Source organism: Vanellus vanellus, assembly GCF_965231255.1.
Source record: "Vanellus vanellus genome assembly, chromosome: 4".
Classification (NCBI taxonomy): Eukaryota; Metazoa; Chordata; class Aves; order Charadriiformes; family Charadriidae; genus Vanellus; species Vanellus vanellus.
In genome coordinates this window covers 53411192-53432016 of record NC_138909.1, presented here as the reverse complement: position 1 = coordinate 53432016, position 20825 = coordinate 53411192, and the positions used below count along the sequence as shown (strand labels likewise).

Genomic DNA, 20825 nt, shown 5'->3' with positions numbered 1-20825 from the left:
AAAACCCAAACAAACTATGATAAGTATAAGGCCCTTAGCTCTTAAATTGTGTTACCAAGAACCTACAGCACGCCTATACTCATGCAACCAATTACTTGGCTAAATAAGACCATTTATTCAGATTAAAGCCAGAAGCAATTAATATCCTTATCTCCTTTATATTTTGCTTTGCATCGATCTGAGGTACTGCACATAAATTGAAAAATATGTTATTAGAAATTGGTTATTTTTTAAGAGGTATCACTGTGCACGTGCATATTTAATGATTTGTACTGATAATTCTGTAAATCCTTCCCTTTAATCTTATTCAAATAATTATTTATATTTTATATCTCCAATTGTCAGAATTTTTCAATTCCCAACTCCAAATCAAGAAATTTCACATCTTAATGGAACATTAAAAAAACCTCAGAGACACAGACAAGTGTCTTGCGCTATATCTGCAACCAAACATCCTTTCTGAGATTAATTCTCTATCAAGATTTGGAAGTGACTGAAGAGAAGGATTTCATTATACCAATGGCTTATGCTCATCCCTTGGACTCCAAAACAGAAATGTGATTCCACTGTACGTCACAGTGTTTTCAGGAGGCACTGGAAAGTATTAATGCTGCTTCACAGCCCTCTGGAGGAGACCTCATTTGGTCAACCACCTTCAAGAAACGACTAACTGGAATAGACATGGTGACAGCCACACAGGGTTGTCAGCAAGAGGCCTGGTTCGTTTAGCTCAGCAAAGCAATGAAATTCTCTGTGAATGCACTGGGGGTGGGCAGAAGACAAGAATTGAACTGAGGACAGGGAAAGCAGAGTAAAATGTCCTGGAATACATTCCAACTGAAGCAAAAGACTATCAGTCACAACATGAAGAATGTGAAGCAGAACCGAAGATAGGGATAGTGACCATCTATAACTGATTCAACTTCATTTGAAAATGAAAGGCATTTTATGGTATTTCTACAGACAGGCAGTAGCAAAAAAAAAAAAAAAAAAACCTGCCCAGATCCCTTCACATTTTAATCACCATTCACATGAAAAAGCTTTGCAGTTGCCCAAATTTATTTGCAACTTAAGTGCAATATGAGCTGTCTTTGTCTTCTGGGCATGTTTTGGTTTGGTTTTTTTGGGTTTTTTTTTGTTTTTTTTTTTTTTTTTTTTTTTTTAAAAACTCTGTTTGCAGCAGGGAAGATGAAGTGAAATTTGCCTAAAGTAGTTTCTATAAGGCTCTTATATATCCTCTGACACTGCATTTAAAATAAAAAGGAGAAAATTCGAGTATTTTAAGTTTTGTGTAAAAGTACAGACAATTTGCAAGACAAAGAGAACTTGAAAATCCTGAAATCAAATTAAAATCAAATTTAATATTAAGCCATAAGGGGAGGAGGAGGAAATGATGTCTTTTACTGGTTGTAGTAATAATTATATTTAAAGAGTTTTCTGCACAGCATTAAATGTTATTCCCTAGTTGACAAGTGAAATGGCAGCCGGTATACAAAATAATGCAACTAATTTAAGCATGGACAAGCTTAGACTTGAGTGAAAAAAGACTTGGGTCTGTAATACCCAGATGTGCAGCCACCAAGAACCCAGGCTCTCCAGGGGAAAAAGGGGGGGAAGGAGAATTTGTTTTAATTACACACATCACAAATTCTATAGGAGCACACATCCCACATGCAATACTTCCTTTCTTTGTAGCCAAATACGACACAGCAGAACAGAGCCAATCCACCTCCTACCAGGATTCTGCCTTTCCTGTACTAGAAAGACGTTTAACATTTTTCCACTAATTATGCAGCCACGTGTGCTAAAAAAATACCAAAAGCTAATAACAAAAAAAATTCAAGCATCTGCTTTCCCCAGTACAATGGCCAAAAGTGTTCTGAGCAGGTAGTTAAAATGCCCCCAAATTCTCTCAGCTAGCCCTGACAGGTAACAACCATGCATATACATTTTTTCCTAGTAGACAGTTGTTTCAGATTTAATCTGTTGTTTATGATTCAATCCTGAGCAGAAATATGTAAAATTAATAGGGTTATGCAAAACAAAACCCCCAAAACTTGCCAGCACTTTCCCTATGAACAGTAAGAAGCATTCATTCAAAAGCAATTTTAAGATGCACAAGACAACATTTAGGAATTAATTACTTGACTATGTTGCTTCAGTGACACAACTGCAGATGCTCTACTCCAGGAATTATGTTACAAGAAAATTACCTCACCTGGTAACTGGTAAAGGGTTAAACATATTCACTCTTGACAAAATACTACAAAGTTAATAAAACCACAAGTTAAGCTAATATCCATAGCACATTACCTCAGTCCTTGCACTTCATTATCCCCAAACTGCCCAGCTCTAGATGTCTACCATACATGCACGCATCACGTCATGTATTAAGTTTCCTATAGCCACATGAAATACACTGCTGAAACATAACACATGCTGTGCTTCAACTACCACTATGGGACGGACCAGAAGTGTTCTGAATTAACTGAGGAAATATGTCAAGCTTGAAGTCCTTTGACCCAAGCATCTGATTTACTGCTGCAACTTAAGAAGCAGAGATCAGACAGTCCAGACAAATCTTTTCAGCTATCCCTCACCCAAAAGCAGGGATGCTAATAACAGGAAGCCAACCATGATCCCAACATTCATAACCGGAACAAAAAGGCAAAGTGGCATCTCCAAAACTCTCATCTCAAATGCTCCCTGACCCAGAGACGTAAGGGCTATATCCAGACAGTGAGCCAAACCCAAGTCCTTGACTGGATTTGTAGGACAGTTGCTTCTATTTCCTATACTGAGGAAGATCACAAGGAAAACATCCAGTGCAGTAAATTCTTCATTACAGATTGTCTTAGAAAGCCAGTTTGGGGTGTGGGTTTTGTTTTTTGGGGGGTGGTGTTAGGGAGGAGAAAGCAGCAGCTGAGCTGAGACATCTGTGATTGTGATGTCTTTAAGGTGATCTATGAAGTCACCACCAAAGACAAACGCAACTAAACAGTTGTATGAGAGAAAAAGCCAGAAAGAACAAGCAGTCTGCTGTCCCCACCTAGGGCTGCACACTGCTCCAGTTGTTCTCTGCCTCCTTCAGACCCAGGAAAACAAAAGTGATTGTCTGGAGCAACTCCTAAAAGGAGCAAAAATCACATATCAGGTCTAACCAACAAGCAGACGTGCACCACCTTGAAAGTGTCACAGAAAGCCATTCAATGTTCAGTCATCACGCCAACTACTGTTCATGGCTGCTTATCCACATGGGTACTAGTTACACTGCTAAAAATGACCAAGACTGAGTAAGAATCGGCCGATCAGCCCTCCATATCCTAACAGTGCCAGGAAAGAATTCATCCCACAGCAACTCCATGAGTTTGAAAATGCTACCAGAGGACCAACTTTGGCTTTTCTGACCACAAGATTATAGGTGAGAATGTAGAACACTTCAAGGAATTAACACACAGAAGAAGCTATTGCTGCTTGTTAACTTGAGTGAGGAATATTTTACACTAGGATCACAAGCTAAACATCAAGAGTCCAAAGATAATATGCCAGGGCAACCTGAACAAGAGGCTAAAAGTAAGAACGAGTAATTATTCACACAAAGTTCATAATGTGGTCAAGACTATGATCTACTCCATAAGAGTCCATTCCCAGTCAAAATATTAAACAGAAAGAGGATACAGTTAGTTCATAGGGAAAAAAAAAAAAAAACAACAACCAAAGTAAAACGAACAAAAGTGCTCAGGAGTGTTATGCCCTATATCTAAAGGACCTCAGCATCACAAATGCAGAGAGAGGTATCTTGGAAGTCTACAAGTAAGAAAAGGAGGAAAACATATGAGTGCTATCAAGCTGCAAGTTTACTACAGACCATTAAAAATAGTGGACAAAGAGATTATACCTTTTCTGAGCAGGTAGAACAGTCAAGAAAAGCATAGGGCTTCTGGTTACAAGGAGATACTAAGAACCTAGGAACAGAACATAGCATAACTCCAGCAAACGTTCAAGGAACTTACTTTTTTAAAACATAGAAAGCAACCAGAAACTCTTCCCTTAGCTGGAGCCAGCAAGAAAGAAGTGGTTGACAGTAAACAATGACAGAGCTTCGTTGGAAGTGAACCGTCAAGTCAATAGTTACTGAAGAGGGAAAGGAAAGAAGAACAGCAAGAGACAGATTTAACATCACTAAATAAGAGCTCACAGAAGGCATGTCTAAGGTAAGGAAGAGCTAATTCTCAATTGACACAACAGATACAAACGCACGCAAGAAAACCAAGCACAGCAAGAGAACAGAAAACAGCAAGAGAATGACTCAGAAAAAGCACACAGAAAGGGAATAACAAGCATAACAATGGCAAGAGAATACAGGGGACAAATCAAAAAGGCTAAAGGCAAAAAATTGAAATAATTCTCACAAAACAGCTTGAGGCTACTAAGAAATCATTCTATCAGTACACTATTAATAAAAGAATTTGTCCATTACTGAATGAAGAGGGAAAACAGATTAATGAAGAACAAGTCCTCACTAAAGAGATCAACTACAAGCAGGTGACTAGCAAATTAGCACAAATAAATGGGTAAAAATACCCAACCAGAGTTGACCTATTATTGGAAATTGCCATACTTACACTTTTTTTCCAAGGTGGCTAGATCTGATAACATTCAGCCAAGTTGCTCAGGAAATCCTCTGAATCATCTCAAAAATCAATAACCCTATCTTTGAAAACTCATGGAGGACACTTGAGATACCAGAAGCTTAGAAAAAGGTGAGCTATATAAACCCTTCCTTTCAGGCAAATAAACAACCTCACCCCTAAAAAAAAAAAAAAACAAACCAAAACAACAACCAAACCAAAACAACAACCAAACCCAAAAAATCCCACAGCAACCCAAAAGCTGAGGGAGAGAAATATGACAGTGAGGGACAGAAACACCTGAGGAATAATACTGGCTTGTCTTCAGTTCCCAGAAAAGTTAGTCAAATATATTCAAACAAGTCTTTTTAAGCACTTAGATGATACATGATGATGGTTTTATCAAAAACAAGCCACATCAAACCAGTACAACTTTGTTCCATGGCAAAGTTGCACAGGGCAGAAAGAACAAGTGTCATTATTCACTTGATTAATATTTGTGACAATCTTAATTACTGAGACTTTCTCAAAGCCAAACTAAAAAGCAAGATCTTGATAGAACAACCATGAATTTCCAAATAGGCGTAGGTGACTATAAGCAAAAGAGAAGTCAACAAGGTCAGACTGTTGGAAAAAAGCTAATGCTGCCTTGGGATGTATAGCTTATGTGACACATGACATAATCCTTCCACCTAATACTGCTCCGCTAAGTCCCAGAGAGACAACTGCAACTCATTCTGAACACAGGTCTTCAAGGCAAACAGAAACATCTGGAGAAAAGCCACAAGAGAACAACTACTAGACATAGACAATAATACCTGCCAGGAAAGGCTGAAGGAACCGGGGACACCAAGCTTACAGATCAGAGTATTTAGGGGAGGAAATGTCAGTTCCACAGCAAACAGAACAAGCAATAAAATGTTTCAATTGTAGTAAGGGAGATTTCTATGCAACACAAATTAACAGCAAAGTATTTAAGGACAAAGATAGGCTGCTTGGTAAGGTTATGGATTCTCCATCAATGAGGTCATTTTAAGAGCAGGTTAGACAAACAAGTGACAGAAATATAATCAGTGCTGTCTCCACTAACCATAAGAGGGACAAATGAATGAGATAAAAAACAAGGATGGAATGAAATTTGAAGTTAAGATTTTATAGCACTGATAAGAGATTCTGGAATATTACATTCAGCTCTGGTATGAAATTTAATGAGATAATTTTAAAAGTGCAGAATGAACCAAAGAAGTACCTGAAAGCCAGCACACATGCTTAGAATAATTGAGTCTAATGAGTTTTGATGATTAAAAAAAGGAAGTTGAGGGGTAATTCTGTTACAGTAAACAAGTATCTTCACAAGAAGAAAACATCAGGTTCTAATGGGCTCTTTAACAAGAAAAATCCCCAAACACATACCCAAGAACCATAGTCTATTCAACAAGGATACCTTTGTAACAGAATTAAATTACAGGTAGGCATATCAGTTAGATTGTAGCAAAGCATTTTTGCACTGAGTAAGCAGCTAATTTAGAGTAGCAGCTAGTCTGGCCACTTGGCTATCATGAGATATAAAAGGTAAAGCAAGGGTAGTTCAATTAGCACAGTTATGAGCAGCACTGTAAAAGATGGCTGCTTTGATTTATGTCTGTTTCCTTGAGTAAATTTACAAAAAAGAAACCCAAACCCAAAACCAACCTTAATGAAAATGACTTGTATTTTTCAGATAAATCATCCACATTTCATTACGTATCAAGGTAGATACTTACCAATACTGTTCTCTGTTAGTATTTTAGAAGCAGATAAAAAGCTCTATAAACAGTAGAGTCTACCTAAGACAATTCACAAAGAGAAAAAAACAGGGCCAAAGCTTAACTTCCCTGGTAGCCACGCAGCTCCTGACACACCCCTGTACTCAGTCTGCCTGCGTGCTCAATGTCTGCTCACCAGTTACTCAAATGAATGCTCCCTCATGAATGTACAAGTGTGATAAGGAAGGTGGAAAAGACGACAGATTAATTAGAAGGCTAAATCCACACAGCAGCAGTGGGACACAGAGCCATCCCTTATGCCTTTCCCACCACTACTTTCTGGCGTTATAGTGGAGTTGTAAGCCTATCCAATGTAACAACATCCTTTCAAGTAGGCCAAGACTAGATCAGGATGTCTGACCACAAAGGGAGCTGGCTTTGCAGAAAGAGAAGCTACAGTCATCTTCCCTGTTCACTAGTGTTGATCAACTTTTGATTAAGAGGAAAGGAAGAATCTTAACAACATACTGAAAGGGCAGATGCAACAGGTGCCAGAAAGACATCTTCCAGTGAGCCTCTCATGGTTTAACAAAAGGGATTCGTGCTCCACTAAACCCCAGTAAACCCCATTAAGCAGAGACACCTACAAAAGAAATAATCATCAGACGTAACACCTCCCTGATCACGTACTAACACTTATTAATAGATTATTCCTATACTTATCTAAACTTTCTCATGCCATAGACAGCTCCCCTACAAAATACCCATTTTGGTGAAAAAGATTAAGACAAGGACACTACGAATTCCTAGTCATAAATACAAAGCCTTAAAAGCATCAATAAAGGCAGACTGCAATGCATCAACTTTTTTTTTTGCTGATCATGAGTTAATACAAACTAAAAAAAAAACTTCAAAAAGTTAAATTACTCAAGTAAACTATACAAAAGAATGTATTTGTGGCAGAAGTGTTAGAGATAGGACAATGCAAGCAAAATAAAACAGTGAAGACTAACTTCCTGCTATATAAAAAAAAAAGGAAATACATGTGTCACAAAGAAACCATAGAAAATTATTTTCTCTTCCAAAGAATTCATCCCTAACTTGGGAAAACAATTAAAATGTAAAAATACAATTATTTGGTAACGATTTTTAGGGCAATACTTCAAGTATACTTGTATTATAACATTGTACACTATGTATCAGCCATTTCGCCAAGCCAAGACTTCATGGAAAAAGCTACCGATCAGGATCTCGACTTTCTCAGATTTATCACAGATATTAACAGGGTTGGAAGTAACTTTCTCAAACAGATTTTTTTAGTGGCTTCAGTATAATGGAGGTCTAATACTGGTTAGGATCCTCTGGGCTTTAACAGCAAACAGACATGGACTACCATAGACTTTTGCAGCCTAGCTGTCAAATCATCAGAAATACCTTATTGACTGAGAGGATGAGCCAATCTCACTAACAGGTAACATCATTAAGTGGAACCCGCTGACTTCAGAGTTTGTTTCAGAACTGGCTTCACATTTAGACAAATATTCACTTCTATGTCCCTAGTCAAAAGCCACAAAGACAATCACACATTCAGACTTCTATTTGAAAGCTCTACTTGTACTTATGGAATAAATTCCCACAGGCCATTGTTAGTAATGTTTTAACAAATTCCTGAGGACTAGAACACCACCCTAAACCTTACAAAATCACTAGATTTTTCACCTGGTTAAAAATAAAAACGTTGGCTCAGAATAACTTTAAATATTGACAAAACAGTAGTAGTATTCTTCATTCTTATGAAGACATAAAATACAGCCATCAAGTTTAAAAGACATGCAACGAGCAGTCTAAACAATATTCAAAGTATGTGTAGATTAAGTGTCATGATTTCCCCACAATTCTGAAAACCAGTAAGCTAGATTGCCAATGACAGCACTTCTGAAAACATTAAACAATAATTAATATTTAACTTAGTTACTATGCAATGTTCCTCAGTACAAAGTTCCTCCTCCCACAGGAGTTTTCAAATTTATAGCTAGTGGAGGATACTATACAAGTCTGATATCCTGTTTTCAGGACAGAAAAAATAATTATAAATTTTTTCCATTGAAAGCATAAAAATCTTTTTAAAAAGCAATATATCTCTGAAAATTATGGAAGTTTAATTTTGTACACTTTTATTCCTGTAGTTCAGACTCGTAGCCAGTTATGACACTAACAAAAAAAAAAAAACAAACCAAAAAAGTCAGCTTCAAGCTGCTGCTGCAAGCTGTCTCAAATCACAGCAGACACCAATACAATTCCCTGCAGACTCCCTGAAAAGAAGCCGGAGAATGACAGTATAGTGGAGATGAATCTTGGGAGTAGCCAGGAAAAAGAAGTAACGATCAAATAAGGATGATCACACAGATAAAACTGCAAAGTTTCTTCTGACAGTAAAGAAGTGTTCTATCTCTTGCTGAGTGACAAAATAAAACCTTAATTCATCTGAAGCCTATTCCAGCAAAGATGTGGATTTCAACTACACATTATCTATAGCGACATAGATAAGTTATGGCCAGTAAAATAAGGCGGTGAAAAACTTCTAGTGAACCTCAGCTAAACCACTAACTTGCCATCTGTTGTGGTAGCAGCTTATTGAAGATAAGCAGCCTGGAAGCATTACAGCAATTAAGAAATCTTTTGGTCATTAACTCCACACCAATTAAACACTAAAGGCTGGCAAAACCGTACCGTGGCTCAGAACTGCTTTTTAAGGCAAACTCTTCTTTTCCCAATGACTAGTTTCACTACAAGACTCAGCATAGCAAAGAACCTTTAAACATTTACTCAGTCACTTCTTTGTCCATCAGTAGCCCTAACACATATGTAGTTGTCCTCCTAATTAAAAAAAAGTACATGCACACATACAAAGTATTTTCATCATGCCTACACTTGCACAGCATCATGATTAATTCACATTCAAAAATGCCATGTTTTAAAAAGCTTGGATACATGCACACGCAGATGAGCATGCACACTCACATTCTCACTCACGCATCTGTCCACGAAAGTGTCTCTGGGCTTGCGTCAACATTAGTGTTATCCAAATTCAGAGCCTCACATCCATCTCTCTGAAATACTCCCTACAACAAGTTTGAAAAAGTCAACTATTGCGTTTAATATGGTTATAGAATATGAAAGAGGTTCCTTAACCTCTTGTAATATTCACCAACTAACCAAAGTTTGCCTATGGAAACGCGTTAACTCAAGGTATTTTTAAATCACACTGTTAGTTTGTTGCACCTAGATCAATGGAAAAAACTACTTAATATTACAAAATAGCTGAACTATCCTTCTGTACAATCCAGTGGTAGCACCACCTTCCTAGCTTTGGATGAGTTACGACCTGAGAGCTAAAGCTACTATTTCTGCACATAGGAAAAAAAAAAAACACTACAGAAAAAAAAAAAAAACAAACCCCAAACAAACCAGAAAACAACCTTTGACTTTCAAAACAAAAATCATCTCATTTTAAAAGCAAAATTACTTTAGTCCCAAAATACAGAAGAAATCCAAAAGTTTGCAGCTAGTTTTCTCTCTGAATAAAGCCTCAAACAGAAGTGGGTGGCAGAGTGCATTCAAGTCCAGCACCCCTGCCTGAAGCCACTTCTTTTGTTTGTAAGGAGCTGTCGTTGATGCAGTCTGACAGCACAAAGCTTAAAGCAAAACCGAAGGCAAGGTAGAGCCTTACAGCACTTTGCAGAACATTATGTGTACATTGCATTTAATACAGTTTCCAACAAATTTCAGCACTGCGCACAATGAGATACGTAAATACATGCTAATAAAGAAATACATAGATTTTAAAGATTCATAGCTTGCATTAAGACTTCTTCCAGAAGTAGGACTCAATTGACAGCCTTCTTTTCTTTCCCTCACCTTAAATGCTGATATAATTAAGTTTATTTTAGTTGTCACTAATGACACACTCAAAACCTATGAAGGACACGACTAAAACTTATTAGTCCAGTTTAAGAAAAAAATTGGTTACATAATTTCATGCTCAGTTAACATGTTCAAGAGTCTTTCTTTCATGAACTCACTTGCCCATTTCAAAAGGCTAACCATATTTCATGTAACATCAATAAGGCTTGCTCTTTTACAGCTTTCTCTCCTCATCCACGTTAACGCTTCTCCTACATCATCCAAGGAAAGAAAAAGCCATTTTAGTCTTATTCTACCCTTCCAAAGACCTCATCCTCATTGACTACCCACAGACTTCTCTTAACTTACCAAATCTGTAATTGCCATCGGTTTCTTCTGACAGATAAGGAGAATAAAAGTAGACCAAGTCCCCAAGAAAGCAGTGTTCTTCTACACACAAAGTATACCCCGATGCTGTTTCTGGGTCTTGTTCAGACCTCAGTCTAGTTGGTAAATATCCAGGTTTACAGCTGATAAATAACTGGTGGTGGTACAGAAAGAACGTTTGATAGACATGGCTGAACACCAACTCTGAGTTACTAAGCACCAGCTCTGGCAGAAGCTAGGCAGCCATGCTAGCACACAGCTATGCTAATTCCACCTGAGAGGCAGATTACCACCGTGAATCCAGATCATATATTATCTTAGACGACCAATTTTAGATGAAATCTGGCTCAGGAGATAGATGGTCCTAACACAACACGCCATATGCATTTTCTCCCCTTCCCAATAGCTTTCTGAGTGTTATAACTAAATGAGATTCCCATTACTGAAAACCTCCTTCAGCTTCTGATGCTGCCAAGGAACATGACTACTACTCTACTTTTTACTGTCCAATACTCACTTTGGGGAATAATTTCAGCGATTACTTCTGTTATGCTTGCAGATTTCCCAGAGGAGGTGAGTGAGACTTTAAGGTGGAGGGAAAGAAAACTACAGAAAAATACCTCTCAGTTACTTCATTATCCACAGAAGTCTAATTACTAAAAGCCTTAGAGTAGACTTAAGTTTCCAGTGTTTACATTTCCAATTCAGAAAACTACATATAGTTATGGGTCTGTGGAGCACTTTACATTTTTACATGACAACTATTGGATTTAATTACTATAGTTTACACAATCAATCATATAATATTATAATATTTAATGAACAGGTATCAATCACTAGAGTTTTATACACTAGTGATGCATGTATTTATATACAATCTTTACAAAGCTAACCTCTTCAGCGTATTCACAGATTTGGGACATAAACCAACCACTGCTCAGTTCTCTACAGTGTTTGGTTTTGCTTTAACTTTTAAGCAGAGAAGCTCTTATTTCCAAAGTGAGCAATAAATGACTTAAGGATCAAAATGAGCAAAGCTAACATTGCAACACAAGCCATGACTAAAGTAACACTTTTGATAGCATAGGCATAATTAATATCCAGAAAAATAAAGATGGGCATTTGAAAATTTAGATCTAGAACAGTGAAGTAACTTGGGCTGCCAGCCGGACACTCCTATCCAGCCTGCTACCTTTCCCTGGAGAAGACAAGGAAAGGAACAGCTATTTAGAGCAGCAAACACTGCCCCAACAGCTGATCACATCCTCCATCTGTTCGCAGCTCAACACAGACCACTGAACTGCTGCCAAAGCAGTTAAAAAAAAATAATCCAGCAGCTTTTTCTAAGAGCAACTGCCATCCATGCACACTCCCAGAAATTAGTCCTTGCAGCCTATTGTGGCGCAGGGCTCCTGGCCACTCCTGCACTGCCAGCAATTCACCTCCCACAGCCATGTTCTAAGATGAGTAGAAGATAAGACCATAACAGAAACCCTAAAGCCCATGTGTCTGACAAGTCTGCTCTAGATCAAGGCAGTCCAAAGCTCTGGACTTCAAAATAATGACTTCTGTAACCCTGTAAAAACTTAAGTATTTACCTGTATGATCATGGTCTCATGTTTTCAAAGTTCCTTCAGAAGCAAACACTTCACAAAGCTACTACAAACCAGTTCAACAGATTAACGTGTTAAAGGATGACTACTGTAAACATCTACTGCGCACGAGGACTTAACTTTGTGATATTCCACCAAAAGTAACTCTACATAGGCATCTGCAACTTATTCTGTTTTATTTCTCTAGGCCTGAGAAGAGACTATGCATAGCAATATGTCATGGAAGCACCCAGAGCTTTTCTTCTGAAAAACACATGCTGCAGTCAACCTTTTGTTTCCTCCCTATAAATGAGCAAAGCTATTCTTTGAGTTTTAAGAAATTACCAAGGGGGTCATTCATCTCAATCCTTTTGAGATCCAACTTTTTTTTTTTCTTTTTTTTTTTTTTTTTTTAAAGGAAGAAGCCATAATTGAATAGGCAAGTAGAGGCTAAGCATGACCTATCCAACTCTGGGCACCCAGCTTGTACCAAACTCCCTCAAGGCTTCCTTTAATAGAGAGTGGAGAGAGACGGCCACTCTACAGAGTGATGCAGAACAGGAGAGCCGCCCTCTCAGGTGCCTGAGTGTGTTCTATCATTACTAGGAATTTTGAGATGGAGAGAACTACAACTGTGGCTTGTGCAACAGAAAGTTTGATTACCTAAGAACATAGTTAAAGTTCACACTCCAAGAAAGTTTTTTCTCCAGCACTATCATTGGTCCAACATGAACAACTTCAGTTCAACAGCCACAAACCGGCCCACAGGCAACCCCATTAATTTTTCCCCTAAAATCCACTTCGTAAAACAGTGCTCTAACTTCTGCACCACTAAAGCAGCTGTATATTCTATATCAAAAGAAGAGAAAATATGTGGAACAGATATAAAAAAGAAAATATATACTTCAGAAAATTCCTGTGTTACTCAGACCTATCTTTAATACTATTTCTGGTGTGTTTCCTCACACAGCTAAGAGGTGAAGGTCAATAATGTCATAGGATGCCTTGAATTTTTACAATATAAAATTAAGTAATTTTCATGTCAAAAAAATAATGGTATATTTATTTTATCGCATTCTCAGACAAGCCTCAATTGGGTAGTTCCCACAATAACATTAAGAGTGGCATCATAAATGTCATTTCTCAGTTGAACTCCTCATTTGCAGCACAAGAAATTTGGAGCTTGTTGATTAAGATCTTAACAGAGAAAGAGAACTGAACTGCAGCATTCTTCTATCCATCTAACTCAAATTTTTCCTTCTTTTTAATTATCCTAGGAAAATTTCACATATGGAATACTCTTTCTCTGAAAAAAAAAAGACAGTTTAAAGCTACCTCAGTTGCTATTAAAATAAAAAAAATTACCACAAGAAAGGAAAATGTAGGAGCTGTTTTCATTACCTTAATAAAAGAGGATATATGACCTCCTTCCCCACCAGTGAAGGAGCCCCAACAAATATTAAATATTCTTTGATTACCCCGATCCATATAAATCCTGGAACACTGCCTAGCACATCCATGAAGCCCAGTACATCCTAAGCAAAGCAGGTTTATTTCCCAGTTATTTCTCCTAATAACTTCTCTGCAACACATCTTCAGCAGACCTGTATTTGTTACAGACCACAATCGCTACACATAAATCAGAGACTAAACATTTCTCTGGTAGGCACCAAAAGCCACCAAACTGAATTTCTACAATTCCACTCAGCTCTCCTTGCCAGGCAAGGAGAGGGTAAGCCTGGAACCCTTCCTTACACAGACTGTAAAGGAGAAGGGATCTGATGGCTCCCCTCAAGATGGGATAACACTACAAGAGGATGAATGCCATAACCAGGAAAATAATGCAATATTAAACACCTAAATGAAGCTTCAGGTACATTTTGGAGTCAAAAAAAAAAAAATAGCAGGACACGAACTGAACAGAACCCTGAATATTCTCATCAATATGCACCTATTTCAGGACTAACTTTTAATATTAATCTAGTTCTGAATTAAATAAACAAGGTTTCATTTTCAGAGTCAGGAAACAACAATTTGGAGGGAAAGGGAGTCACTATGTTTTCTAGAGTAAAAGATTTCTCTCTCTCAATCTCTCTTGCTCAACCATTTTGCAACCAATACAGCAAGGGAAAAAAAAAAAAAATCCTTTGCCTTCATACCCAGAATCAAATATCTCATAAAAAAGCCATAGGAGAATAACTAGCTATTACAGATTAGACACCGCTGAACCAGATGCAATTTTTTTGGACACACTTACCACATGTTTCATTTAGCAATTCACAACCGATTATTCTCATTATCAATTGACCATGATATAGCAGGTGCAGGAGGTGGGGGAGAAATGGAGCGCTTGGGGATTGGATATACGTCAAGGTCATGAGTACACACAGGCACACACTTCCCAGGAGCAGTATTACAAGATCTGAACGAACCACTAATACATGTGCCTGTGGTCTCAGATCTATTAGCTGAAAAATGCCTTAAATGATCACAGGAAGAAGCTAAGAAAGAGCTATTAATGTGAATGTTATGCAATCATTAAGCTTGTTTTAAAGTTTGAAGTGTTCTAGTTAGATTAATTTAAGTCACAATAGATTCTCTTTCTAAATTAGCAAGTTAACTCAACCATACCACCTAAACCCAATCCTAATAGTTACATAAAATTCTGTTACATCTCCTTTTATTAAAAAAAAAACAAGCAGAGCATAAGCTCTTCAGGGCAGGAACTGCAGGTCTATTAAAAAAAAAAAAAAATAGTGAACTGCATTTAGTCAGAGGAAATGTGCTACCAGACTGTCAAAAAGATGTATTTTTCATCAAGTAAGTGTTATGTTTAGAAGTACCTGCTTCCTCAGCCTGAAGAGTAGAGGTTACAATATGATTTTATGTATTGGAATTTACTAGTTTACCTGAGCCTTGACAAAAATTGGCCAAAATAAGTTTGCTTTTGGAGGGGAGGAGGCCGTACATAAAAGTACAAGAGCTAGCTATTTGCTGAACTTGAGTTCCTGACAAAGCTCCTCTCTTGTATACTATTTCTTTTGAATGTTTGAATCATGGAGGGGTAAGAGCAAGGGAAAATCTCAAACAACAAATCAAGCACAGATAACAGTAAAATGCAATGAACTACAAAGATGCTAAAAAAATTGGTCTAGAAAGTGGCAATGTATGGCCTATGTATAGAGTATCTATTTAAAAAGCAGTATCTCATAATAAAGGAATAGTCCAGTGAAATATTTTATGAAAATTCTAAAACAGAGAGCTCTCAAATATAAGATTTAATGCATTACTACACTTGACAAACAATACTTTGAAAAATGCAAATGTGAGAATTGTAAAATGGCTACTAAATTATTCCCCTTAATAACACAAGATCAGACCTGTAACAAAAACTACTACTGCCGCTGATCAGCCATTGACATACAACTCTTCAAAGTACCTGAACATATTAAGAGACAGCCAATTTTACTACAGTATATCTGAGTTATGCAGTAGTTGATAAAGATAATCAAATGCATCTCACAGCATCAACAATGCAACCATCAGTCAAAAATTTGTAGGATCAAATTATGACTGTCTGATGCAATGCATTACTGAATTACAAAAAAAAAAAAAAAACACAAAACAAAAAAAGCCAAACAAAAACAGAAAGCAAGATCTATTTCTTTAAATATATACATTAAACTTCAAAATATTTATTTTATTTTCAGGTTGCAAATTACTATTACTTATAGGATACTTGACTCTGCATAACATTGCTGTAAACAGTTCTGTAAGGAAAAAAATATAACTCCTAGGGAAGTCCTACAGCAGCACCACACAACCAACTTTGTTTCCAATTCGAGTTGAAGTCAACACAGTTACAGGTTTCCAAAACTGAGATATTCCCTTGCAGTGAAACACTGCCAAAGCATCCTCAATTTTGCTATCATTCTAAAACATCTGACAGTGCTAGTGAGGATGAATTTGGATGCTATAAAGCATGTGCATAGGGCAATGTAGCTTCCAGGAAGACTCCATTAGGAGTTGCCCACTTGCATCCCAGAACAAGACTTAGCACATACTCTAATGCAGAATTTAGCCTAGAGCCTTAAAAAAACATCCAGATAAGATGTATAAAAACCTCAATTAAAATATATTTGTTAGCTCTAACAGGCTTAGCTAGAATTTCAATTCTGGCAGATGTGCTTTTAGTTTAAACCATAAATATAGCCATTTTAAAACTCTGTTCAACCTGTTTCATAAAGCACGTTGAAAGTATACCTCATTCTGAACAATTATTGACACACAAGAATGCAGAGCACACTCAGGATCATTCCTTAAACATCTTGTTTCACTCTATTTTAGACAAGTTTTGGAAGAAGCATCTAATAGGACGTTAGTAGAAGGATGTGCAGACCACATCCAGAATGGATGCCCTAAAACCAGGGAAGTGATGAAAGCTGGAAACAGAAAGCATGCTAACAAGTAGAAAATATTATGCTGTGCAGCAAATATGAAATTCTGAGGGGTTTTGTATTGTATATATTTTCAGAGATTAAACATTCAAGTTTATCCAGCAGAGAATTGGCTGATGACTTCTCTTGCCCACTAACTGGAACTTTACAATATTCTGTGTAAGATCAAAGTAAAGCAACTCTGGTTACTCCTTTACAGCTATTAGCGTGTTGCTTACTCTCCATCCAGCCAAAACAAATATTGCACCTAATTTAGAAGTGATCAGTCATGTAAAATACACAGTTTTCTTTCTCAACTTCATCCAGAAACAACATATGCTAGTCTTTCACTCAAAGAACGAAGTCTTGTTTTGACCATGCACCCTTAACTAGCAAATTATTAACCATTAAGGAGATCACATTTTCATGTAAGTAATAGTCATGTAATGATGCTTTTAAGATTTCATCTTTGCTTTCATCTTCGAAATAAGATTATCAGTTAACTTGTACTGGCAACTTTCATATGTCACCACCATTAGAAAGGTATTGAAAATGTCAAGAGAAAGGGCACTGAAACCAGTTTGGAGGTAGCAACACTAGCTTTAAAGGACTATTATAGAGTATAAGCATTTACCTTTCAGAAACTGAGCACAGGGATTTATCTATCTTCAAAATCTAATTCTAATATGCTTACTGTTTGATTAAATAAGGTCTGTGTTGCAGGTTTACTCTAGCTTAACTAACCGATCTATTTAACCGACTTCGTAATTCCCCGTTTGTCCATCAGTCTTCAGAATCGTTTGTACCACACTGTTAAGTGAAATGGAAACATTTGACAAATTGACTACACATCTAAGAGTACAAGCAAAAAAGATCAAGCGAGACAAAGTTACAAATACATTCAAAAATAACACATTGTGCACACTTACAAGAGTACGAATAACATACCAGTACATGCAATACACAGAAATACTTTCCCAGAAATTTAGTGCTGAAATACTGTATTTATTTTTGAAGATATGACTTATACTTTCCAAGTGAAGACTCCTGAAAACTGAGAAATTTTATTAGGAACTACCTAGTCTGAAAGAAGAAACCTGAAGCAGGAAGTCTAGCAATGATGTTGCCCTTTTAAGATGAATTTCAGAAAAAGATCTGATACAGTGCAATTAGGTTAGAACCAAAGTCCTAGACTACACATAACCACAAGATACAGATCAAAATATCAGGAATACTGAAGTCTTCATAATTTGAATCACATCAGTCCCATTCTGCATATCACTCCACTGTTTGTTTTATTTCCTTTGGCATTATCATGTTTATTCCAACAATACCTTAGAACTTGTGCCTGGAAGAGCTTGTAATCTAAGATGTAAAACAAAACAAGATCCATCTTCCTGCTAGAGGTTTAACTAGAACAGATTTTAGTGATGACTTGCAAAGTTACAAATAACAACTTGCACACCTCTTCGCCATTATACACCTCATTCTTCTGGATATCTAAATCATGTAAGTGTCCCAAAGGACACTATGCCTGATATAAGTGTCAGATTAGAACACATTGGAATGGTTAATCTAAAGCACTGTGGATTTTGAGTAACCAAGTACGAGTGTGCAGAAAGACAAGTTTTAAAGAGGGAGGGGAGAAAAAAAAAGTTAATCTACAACCACCAAATTGCTTGTTGACAAAATTACATGCAGAAGGAAAAAAAACCCCACTTGTTACATCATGGTATTTCAGACACCCTACATCACAAAAGCCATTTCTTCTATTTCCCCCCCATGTGCACAAGTTTATGAGAAAGAGGGAGGAAACAGAGCAGGCTGTATGACATACACATGGAAGTCTGAAGATACTGTCTGCAGGAAATGCTTTTGTAAATACGATACCTCAATGCAAACTTTGTGTAGGTAACAAAAAATTTGGGGCAACCTTTATGAGAGAAAGGAACATAAACTTACTCCCTCTTTTGTCACTTGAGCCAGTAGGATACCTTTCTATAGGCCTGATCCCTTGAGCAATTTTTCTTAAAAAAAGACCAATTAAATCACACAATATCCTCCCAATAAATTTCACCATATTATGAAATAATATAACAGATCTAAATTATTCCGAGGCACCAGAGCACAAACCACAGCCGAAGCTACAATGAATGCCTCACAAAGTTGTCTACTGCAAAAAGGACCCTAATATTGAAGGGAAAAAATATACACAAAGGTCTAGCTTAGCTTTTTCAAGGCCTGGCCACCTATATTCTTACAGCTCCTCCATTAAGGCGGGGCCCGAGTCCGAAGACCCCCGAGGATGGGGACCCTAGAGGAGTCCCGCCGGGATTTCGGGAGAAACCCCACGATGACCCGGCCCCGCGCAGCCGGCGCTGCCCTTCCCCCACAAAGGGTGGGGAACCGGGGACACTGCCCAGCCCGCCCCCCCCACCCCCACCCCGCCGGGCCGGGCCGGGCCGCGGCCCCCCACCGCTGCCGGGGGCCCAGCACTCCCTCCCTCCCCCCGCCCCGCCGAGGCCCCCGGGGCCCGCACCCCCTGAAAAGGGCAGGAGGAGAAGGGCGGATGGCGCGGCGGCAGCCACCCGCCCGCCCGGGTGGGTGTGTGCCGGGCCCGCCGCAGCGGGATGTCACCGCCGCCCGCCTCGGCCCCCTACCCACCCCCCTCACCTCGCCGTGTCCCGCCGCGGCCCCACCGCTGCCCAGGGCTCCGTTGCCGGCGGCCGTCGCCGGCGCTGTCAGCAGGCCGCCCACCGCGCTGGGCGAGGCGGCGGCCGCCTGGGTCGCAGCCCGCAGAGGGGCCGCTCCCGCCGCCGCCCCGGCCTTGCCCAGGCCGCCGGCGCCGCCGCCGCCGCTGGGTCCCGGCCCGCCGGTGCTGCTGAGGCCGCCGCCCCGCTTGTTCTTCCGACGCTTGGCTCCGCGCTTGGCGTCGGCCGGACTCATCGTGCCTGACACCCGGGCAGGGAGGAGGGAGCGGGGGGAGGAGAAGGAGGAGGAGGAGGGGAAGGGGCGCGGGGCCGCCGCTAGCGCCCGGGAGCGGAGGGGACGGGTAGGGCCGGGGCACCGGCCACCCCGGGCGCCGAGGAGCGGAGCACACCGACTGTCACGGCAACGGGGACTCCCTCGGCCCCAGCGCCGCTGACCAGAGTTACCGTCCAATATGGCGGACACAAGGGGAAAGTGATCCCCCTTTACGTCGGGGGGCTCCCCCTTGCGCTGACGGGAACCCGTTCCGCGGGGTACGCTGGGGTGCGTAGTTCCCGCGCCTCCCAGCGGCCGTTCGCCGAGGCGAACGCCGGACTACAACTCCCGGCGTGCACTGCAAGGCCAGCCGGGGCGCGGCCGGTGAGCTCATCCGTCCCCGCGGTGCCCGCTGGGAGCTGTGGTCCCCCCCGCCGCCGTTAGCCCCGCCGGCCGACGTTGCCACCCCGGTCAAGGGACTACACCGCCGCCCAGGAGCCGGCGAGCACCACGTGACGCGCGCCCCCGTGCCTTAAAGGGGCCGCATCTCACGCCTGTTCCCTCAGGGGGCTGAGGCGCCGCGGGGCCGCGTTCCCTCAGACCTGGCGGGTGGACTGCGGCCCCTTCCGCCACTTGGAGGTGAACGCGGCCCCTCAGTGTGATGTTTTGGTGTCACTCGGTGCAACCGGCTTTGGGGGGGCTTCCCCTGCAGCCCTCAGCACCCCACAAACGCCACCTTCCCCAAACCCCGGGTAGGGCAGGCCAAAAATGGAGGTTGCACCCCTCAGGCTGGGTGGCTGTAAGGGCCTCATGTTCCCCCTGAAGAGCCCCGAGGCCTTTGCCCGTGAGGCAAATGGTCCTCTGCTCCTCACTCCTGAGGTGCTGGCCTGACGGTTAGGCCGAAAGAGGCCCTCCTGTAGCCCTGGTGCCACCACCCACAGCGGCCTGGCTGCTCAGCCTACCGTCGTCACCTGCCTGCTCCGGGCGATAAACCACTGCCACCATCGCCATCATTTCCCCAAGTTGTTCTCAGCAATGCACAACTGCACATACAGGCCTAGGAAAGATGAAAAGCTGCAGCTTTGGTGTAACTGGGCAGCATGGTGTAAAAGTAACAGACACGAGCACGTTAAACCTGGTGATAACTTGACAGTGGTATGAAATCTT

General features: G+C 40.2%; 1 protein-coding gene across 1 annotated transcript in view; it reads right to left on the bottom strand.

Moving 5' to 3' along the window:
• The window catches only part of FAM193A (family with sequence similarity 193 member A), an 81185-nt gene extending 61346 nt beyond the window's left edge, over positions 1 to 19839 (bottom strand). Inside the window, exon 1 of the mRNA XM_082482093.1 lies at positions 19368 to 19839. Coding sequence (XP_082338219.1) covers positions 19368 to 19640 — 273 coding nt within the window. The 5' untranslated portion in view covers positions 19641 to 19839. The remainder of the gene's footprint in view (positions 1 to 19367) is intronic.
• Between the last annotated feature and the right edge of the window lie 986 nt (positions 19840 to 20825).